The following is an 8,435-nucleotide window of genomic DNA, read 5'->3' on the forward strand; positions in this document are numbered from 1 at the left end:
GTGCAATTCTGGTCTCCTTCCTATCGGAAATATGTTGCGAAACTTGAAAGGGTTCAGAAAAGATTTACAAGGATGTTGCCAGTGTTGGAGGATTTGAGCTACAGGGAGAGGCTGAACAGGCTGGAGCTGTTTTCCCTGGAGCGTCAGAGGCTTAGAGGTGACCTTATAGAGGTTTACAAAATCATGAGGGGCACGGATAGGGTAAATAGACAAGTTATTTTCCCCAGGGTGGGGGAATCCAAAACTAGAAAGCAGAGGGTTAAGGTGAGAGGGGAAAGATATAAAAGAGACCTAAGGGGCAACTTTTTCACACAGAGGGTGGTATGTGTATGGAATGAGCTGCCAGAGGATGGGTGGAGGCTGGTACAATTGCAACATTTAAGAGGTATCTGGATGGGTATATGAATAGGAAGGGTTTGGAGGGATATGGGCCGGGTGCTGGCAAATGGAACTCGATTAATTTAGGATATCTGTTTGGCATGGAAGGGTTGGGCCGAAGGGTCTGTTTCCATGCTGTACATCTCTATGAGTCTATGGCTGCATTTTGAGCATGAGGCTGGAGAATTATTAACAGAAATCAATTAATGACAGATTAATTGAGCAAATATTTTGTATCTCTCTTCATTGATTGATTGATTTATTGTCATGTGTACTGAAGTACAGTGAAAGGCTTTGTTTACGAGACATACAAACAGATTGTAGTAAGCAAGGATGCACAGATCAAACAGACTTAGACAGAGACACACAGGTCACACTGCAAAGGGCATGCACTCAGTGAGATCAGCCTTAGCGAGATCAGCATTATTTGAGGTTAAAGTCCGTTCATCAGTCTAACAACAGCGGGGAAGAAGCTGTTCCTGAACCTGCTGATGCATGTGTTCCAAATTTCTGTACCTTCTGCCTGATGGAAGAGGTTTTAGGAGAGCATTCCCAGGGTGGGAGGGGTCCTGGATGATGTTGGCAGCCTTTCTGCAGCAGGGAGCCGTGTAAATGGAGTCCATGGATGGGAGGTTGGATTCCGTGATGGTCTGGGCTGTGCACACCACCTTCTGTAGTTTCTGACAGTCCTGGGCAGAGCAGTTACCGTCCCAGGCCGTTGTACACCCGGACAGTGGGGTGCTCTCAATATGCACCTGTAGAAGTTAGTGAGGGCCCTTGTGGACATGCTGAATATTCTGGGACCCCTGGGGAAGAAGAGGCTTCGTTGTGCCTTCTTGACCATCGCATCTACATGGGACATCCAGGACAGTTTGACATGTCAATTTCTCAAACTCCCTCCTTAACACCATGTGGACATCCCGAGACAAAATAGACTAGAGAGGTCCAAGAAGGCAGCTCACCATCACTTTCTTGAGGGTAGTTCAGGAAGGGCAATAGACTTTGACCCAGACAATGGAGCCCACATTCCCTGAATGAATAAAAAAAGTTTGATTTTTTTCCAGAATCAGCAGATTTTGGCTGGCTACAGCCATGGCCTACATCTCTGTAGCTACTCCCTTTAACACTCTGGGTTTCAGGCCATAACATCCAAGGGACTTAACGTCTTTTTAATTCCATTACTTCATCTTGTATTTTTTTGTTTCTTTCTCTCTTTGATGTTCGAATATTCTTGGAAAATATTCCATATCGTCCACCATGAGAGTCAAGTTCTTCGGAGTGACGATAAGTGACAGCCTGTCCTGGAATTCTCATGGAGATTCCAACCACATGGAAATATCACAAAAGTCTTACAGTACAGAAGGAGGCCATTCTGCCAATTATGTCTGTACTGGTTTGTTAAATGAGCAACATTATTTAGTGCCAGTCTCCTAGGTTTATTCTGAATAATTGTCCAATATCCTCTTCAATGCATCAGTTGGTTCAGGATCCACTACCTTCCAGCCATTACCATTCTTTCAGTGAACAGACTTTGTGGAATCAAGAGTGAGTTACTCGCTGGAGGAGGCTTCGCCTCTGACCTGTTCTTGTAGCCACCGTATTCATTCAGCGAGTCCAGTTCAGTTTCTGGTCAGTTGTAACCCTCAGATGTTGATAGTGGGGGATTCATGCTCCTGAATGTAAGGGATGATCGATTGACTTTTATTAGAGATGGTCATTGCCTGGCAGGTCAAATTTTAGTTGCCACTAGTCAGTCTCAGCCAAGATATTGTCCAGGTCTTGTTGGGCCATCAAGGAGCCCTAGCAAAACTGGAATCAATGGTTATTGGGGCAAACTCTCGGATGGTTAGAGATGTTTCTTCTTCAAAAGTACATCACCTCGCACTTATCAGGGTTAAGTACCATCTCCATTGGTCTGACCATCTGACCAACCCATCCATTGTCCTGCTTTTTCTGTACAGGACATACCTGGGCAATTTTCCACATTGTCGGGGAGATGCCAGTGTGGTAACTGGACTGGAACAGCTTGGCTCGGGGAGAGGCAAGTTCTGGAGCACACGTCTTCAGTGCTATTGCTGGAGTGTTGTCAGGGCCCGCAGCCTTTACAGTATCCAGTGCCTCCAGCTGTTTCTTGATATCACGTGGAGTGAATCGAATTGGCTGGAGACTGGTGTCTGTGACGCTGGGGACCACTGGAGGAGGCTGAGATGGATCACCCACTCGGCACGTCTGGCTGAAGGTTGCTGGGAAAGCTTCAGTCTTAACCTTTGCCCTGATGTGCTGGGCCCCTCCATCATTGAGGGTGGGGAGATTTGTGGAGCCACCTCCTCCAGTGAGTTGTTTAACTGGCCACCCCCATTCACCATTGAGTGTGGCAGGACTGCGAAGTTTAGATCTGATTGATTGGTTGGATCATTTGACTCTACCTGTCACTTATTGTTTATAGTGTTTGGAATGCTAGCAGTACTGTGTTGTACCTCCATCAGGTTGACACCTCATTTTTCGGTACAAACAGAACACCTCCATTCAAAAAGGAGACAGGGAGCTCTGTGTTAGTCAGCGTAACAGCTTTCTGAGGGAGAATGTTTAACTTCCTTGTTGAGGAGATATTAATAAAATCATAAAATAAGAAACATCCATACAGCTTTGTGAAAGGGCAGTCCTGTTGAAAATGTGTTTAAATTCTTTGAGAATGTCAAGCTGGGTGGATAAAGGAAAAACAACAGATACAGTGTGTTTCTAAATAAGAACCAAAAAAACTGCGCATGCTGTAAATCAGAAACAAAAACAGAAGCTGCTGGAAAAGCTCAACAAGTCTGGCAGCATCTGTGCAGAGAAATCAGAGTTAACGTAGGGGTCCGGTGACCGTTCCTCATTTCGAAGGAACGGTCACCAGACTCAAAATGTTAACTTGGATTTCTCTTCAGAGATATAGTGTTTCAATTATTCAAAATCTTTTGGACAGTTGAAAGGAAACCCACCTGTGGTCATAAGCAAGCATAGTTCGTCCTAGAAAATGGAAATTGCTCGGTATAGTTAAGGAATTAAGTGACCTCAGTGAAACATCGCTGTTTTATGTAACTTCCACAGCAGAAATATTTGGCAAGGACTCTTCAGGTTATTAAAAGTCTGGGAAAGTCTAATTTATAAATTGCCTCTGAGTGGTTAATGGAAAAATTCTTGCAGTTTATGGAATTGCAAATGAGAAGTAATTTTGTAAATACTAAAAATTTGATAAAGAAGGAATTTATTTTTATGTCTTGTGTGTAATTTTTCACTTTATACATTAATGATCTAGATGAAGGAACTGAGGGCATTCTGGCTACGTTTGCAGATGATACAAAGACAGGTAGAGGGACAGGTAGCATTGAGGAAGCGGGGAGGCTGCAGAAGGATTTGGACAGGTTCGGAGACTGGGGAAAGAAGTGGCAGATGGAGTACAATGTGGGAAAGTGTGAGGCCATGCACTTTGGCATGAAGAATAGAGACATTGGGAGAAAATTCAGAAGTCTGAAGTACAAAGAGACTTGGGAGTTTAGTCCAGGATTCTCTCAAGGTAAACTTGCGGGTTGAGTCAATAGTTAGGAAGATAAACGCAATCTTGGTACTTATTTCGAGAGGACTAGAATATAAAAACAGGGATGTACTTCTGAGACTCTAGAAGGCTCTGGTCAGACCACATTTGGAGTAATGTCACAGTTTGGGGCCCCATATCTCAGGAAGGATGTACTGGCCCTGAGTATGTTCAGAGGAGGTTCATGAGAATGGTCCTAGGAATGAAAAGCTTAACACATGAGGAACGTTTGAGGACTCTGGGTTTATACTCAATGGGAGTTTAGAAGGACTGGGAGAATGGGGAGATCTAATTGAAACTTACTGAATACCGAATGGCCTGGAGAGAGTGGATATTGGGAAGATGTTTCCATTGATAGGAGAGACTAGGATCCAAGGGCACAACCTTCAAGTAAAGGAAGAACAAAGATAAGAAGAAACTTCTTCAGCCAGAGAGTGCGGAACCTTTGGAATTCATTGCCATTGAAGGCTGTGAAGGCCGGGTCATTGAGTGTATTTAACATGGAGATGGATAGGTTCCTGATTGTCAAAGGGATCAAGGGTTATGGGGAGAAAGCAGGAGAATGGGGTTGGGAAACTGACCAGCCATGATTGAATGGTGGAGGGGCGTCGATGGGCTGAATGGCCTAATTTCTGTTCCTGTGTCTTATGGTCTTATGGTAATAAACCTCTGTTTATTGTTAAAATCAACTCTCCAAAACTTTGTGTTAATATTTCAGTGAAAGACAACCACATTCAATAAAAAAGACAGCAAAATATGATTTACTAAGCCAGATTAAATAGTCCAGTAGCAACATCAGCTGGAAAGACAGCAGTCAGTCAAAAGGAGTCAGCCAGTCAAACCCCAGTTTCCAGCACTTGGTCTGTAGCTCTGTCACTTATTACTCTATATACAGAGGTGCAATTATTTGTGAAATATAAAGAGAGTTTCTGTCTCATCCATCCTGGCGATCATCACGCTCTGGGTAAAAATATTTCTCAACCTCCTCTCCAATCCTGCCATCAACTACTTTAAATCCTTCTCCCCTGGTTGCTGAGGTCTCTCTACTGATCAAACATTGTCTTTTCTATACGTGCTGCCCAGGCCCTTCATGATGCCATTCCCACTGTAATCTCACTGTTTCTTCTTTCCCCTGTAGTATGACATCTGTGCCAAGAGTGGAAGCCCCTACCTCCATGTGCTGCCAAGGGACAACAACACCTTGGATGTGAATATCTTCAAAGGGGTAAGGAGCAGGACATGTCATTACAGGGAGATGATATTCCCCAACTGGAACACATCCACCCTTTAATGCTTCCCTGCCACAAAAACGAACCTTATAAACACCACCCTGCAACCTCACCCCCGCCCCATCACTTGCTGTTCAGGAAGATGGCTGTGGGTGTTGAGGGAGAAAACTCTGCACTTGGAGTCTATTTGCAAAATCCAAGTGGTGTCTTTATTGTGGGGAGCCAACGGCGGACAGTTCAGGTGCTTCTCCAGTGAGGTTCAATGAGCACAGTTTATATCTGATTTCATTATCCGTTACATCTTAACGATTTTTCTTAGGCAAAGATCCCAGCACAATGTTTTCTGGTGGATTGATAATTGTGTTCCTATACAGTAATTACAATACAGAGACACAGTCCTGTCCATCAGGTGACAGTAAAGAATGTGTGCAAATTCTGCAAAACAATTTATATGGGGCGAATTGCTGTGACAATGGACTTCCCCATTTGTTAGTTAGGCTAGATTATATATCGTCTCAGTGTCTCCCATTTCTGAACAGAGCCAGCCTATCCCGTTGATTGTGTGTGCTCGGTCACCCTCGCTGCCGGCCCTGACAGTCTAAAATGAATCCAAATTTTTCGAGGTCAGTCACCTTAGCTCCAGAGCATCACTGCAGGAGTTCCACAGAATAGTGTCCCAAACCCATCCATCCTCAGCTGCTTCATATTCCATCATATTCCTGACTTCTGCCTTACAGAAGGTGGACAGGGTTTGGGGAGTCAGGAGGTGTGTTACTCAATGCAGTATTCCTAGCTTCTGACCTGTTCTTGTATCCACATTATTTATATGACCTTCCTTTGGGGGGGTTAGCTCAGTTGGCTCAAAGCAGTGATGCCAACAGCATGGGTTCAAATCCCCATGCCAGCTGAGGTTACCATGAATGACTGTCCTTCTCAGCCTCTCCCCTCGCCTGAGGTGTGCTGACCCTCAGGTTAAACCACCACCAGGTGTCCCCTTCTAATGAGAGACATTATTATGTTCTGGAAAGACTAATCCAACTCGACTCAATGACCTTCTTTCCATCATAAGGTCAGGAATGAGGATGATTGCATGAAGCAGTCCATATCCAAATGCAACAATCTCCAGGTTTGAGCTGACAAGTGGCAGGTAATATTCGTATCACACAAATGCCAGGCTCCGGCCATCACCAACAAGAATCAATCTAACCACCACCCCTTGACATTCAGCAATGTGACCACCACCGAATCCCCCAATGTCAACATCCTGGGAATTACAATTGACCAGAAAATCAACTGGGACTCACTGTATAAACACAAGAGCAGGTCAGAAGTGAGCAATCCTGCGGGAAGTAACCTACCTCCTGGTTCCCGAAGCCTGTTCACCATCTACAAGGCACATCTCGGGGAGTGTGATGGGATTTGGTTCTTCCTCTTGCTCAAACTCCTTCAATTTTAATTTTCTGGTGATAACCATCCAACATTAACCCCATCAATACAGGACAGCATGGTGGCTCAGTGGTTAGCACTGCTGCCTCACAGCACCAGGGTCCCAGGTTTGATTCCAGCCTCAGGCGACTGTCTGTGTAGGGTTTTCACATTCTCCCCGTGTCTGTGTGGGTTTCCTCCGGGTGCTCCGGTTTCCTCCCACAGTCCAAAGATGTGCAGGGTCAGGTGAATTGGCCATACTAAATTGCCCGTAGTGTTAGGTGCATTAGTCAGAGGGAAATGGGTCTGGGTGGGTTACTCTTCGGAGGGTCGGTGTGGACTTGTTGGGCCGAAGGGCCTGTTTCCACACTGTAGGGAATCTAATCTAATCCCATTCAAAGCTACAATGAACAGTTGCTTGATTTCTCTCCTTCTGCACCAAACATCCATGAGTTCCAGAATGTCTCTTGAGAAAATAGCCAAATAAATGAAAGTTTGGAATGATTGCCAATTATAATAACCTGCCTGACCTTCCCTTTCCAGAACAGAACCTTTTTCTCATTCATTTGTGAGGCTTGGGTGTCACTGGTTGGGCCCAGCATTTACTGCCCGTCCCTAGTTGCCCCTTGAGAAGGTGGGGGTGAGCTGCCTTCTTGAACCGCTGCAGTCCATGTGCTGTGGGTAGACTCACAATGCCCTTAGGGAGGAAATTCCAGGATTTTGGCCCAGCGACACTGAAGGAAAGGTGATATATTTCCAAGTCAGCAACAAAACTGATAGAAGTTTGGTTAATCTGGATTACATTGACATACGTAGGGAAGATGTGTTGGGTAGACTAGAGGTTATTAAGGTGGACAAATTCCCAGGACCGGATGGGATCTATCCCAGGTTGCTGAGGGACGTGAGAGAGGAAATAGCTGGGGTCCTGACAGATATCTTTGTGGCATCCTTAAACACAGGTGAGGTGCTGGAGGACTGGAGGGTTGCTCATGTTGTCCCCCCGTACAAGAAGGGTAGTAGGGATATTCCGGGTAACTACAGGCCAGTGAGCCTGACGTCAGTGGTGGGAAAGTTTCAGGAGAAGGCACTGAGGGATAGGGTTTATTTATATTTAGAAAATAATGAGCTTATCAGTGATAGGCAACATGGTTTTATGTGGGGGAGATCGTGCCTTACCAACTTAATAGAGTTCTTTGAGGAAGTGACCAAGTTGATAGATGAAGGAAGGGCTGTTGATGTCATACACATTGACTTTAGTAAGGTGTTTGATAAGGTTCCCCATTGTAGACTAATGGAGAAAGTGCAGTCACATGATGTACAGGATATTCTAGCAGGTGAATAAAGAACTAGTTGTGCAACAGGAGACAGAAAGTAGTAGTTGAAGGGAGTTTCTCGAAATGGAGAAAGGTGACCAGTGGTGTACCACAGGGGTCAGTGGCAGATAGTTTTCATTCCAGACAAATGTGAGGTGATGCATTTAGGCAAGTCTAATTCTAGAGCGAATTATACAATGAATGGAAGAGCCTTGGGAAAAGTTGATGGGCAGATAGATCTGGGAGTGCAGGTCCATTGTACCCTGAAGGTTGCTGCACAGGTGGATAGAGTGGTCAAGAAGGCATATGGTATGCTTGCCTTCATTGTATGGGGTATTGAGTATAAGAGCTGGCAGGTCATGTTAACATTGTCCAAGACATTGGTTCGACTGCATTTAGAATACTGTGTACAGTTCTGGTCGCCACACGTTACCGAAAGGATGTTGACGCTTTGGGGAGGGTGCAGAGAAGGTTTACGAGGATGTTGCCTGGTATGGAAGGTGCTAGCTATGAAGA

General features: G+C 45.0%; 1 protein-coding gene across 1 annotated transcript in view; it reads left to right on the forward strand.

Annotated features, from left to right (window-relative positions):
- LOC122551892 (natural resistance-associated macrophage protein 2-like) overlaps window positions 1–8,435 on the forward strand; it is a 40,098-nt gene that overhangs the window by 14,611 nt on the left and 17,052 nt on the right. Inside the window, exon 8 of the mRNA XM_043694463.1 lies at window positions 5,091–5,177. Coding sequence (XP_043550398.1) covers window positions 5,091–5,177 — 87 coding nt within the window. The remainder of the gene's footprint in view (window positions 1–5,090; window positions 5,178–8,435) is intronic.

Source organism: Chiloscyllium plagiosum, chromosome 7 (genome assembly GCF_004010195.1).
Source record: "Chiloscyllium plagiosum isolate BGI_BamShark_2017 chromosome 7, ASM401019v2, whole genome shotgun sequence".
In the NCBI taxonomy this organism is placed as follows: Eukaryota; Metazoa; Chordata; class Chondrichthyes; order Orectolobiformes; family Hemiscylliidae; genus Chiloscyllium; species Chiloscyllium plagiosum.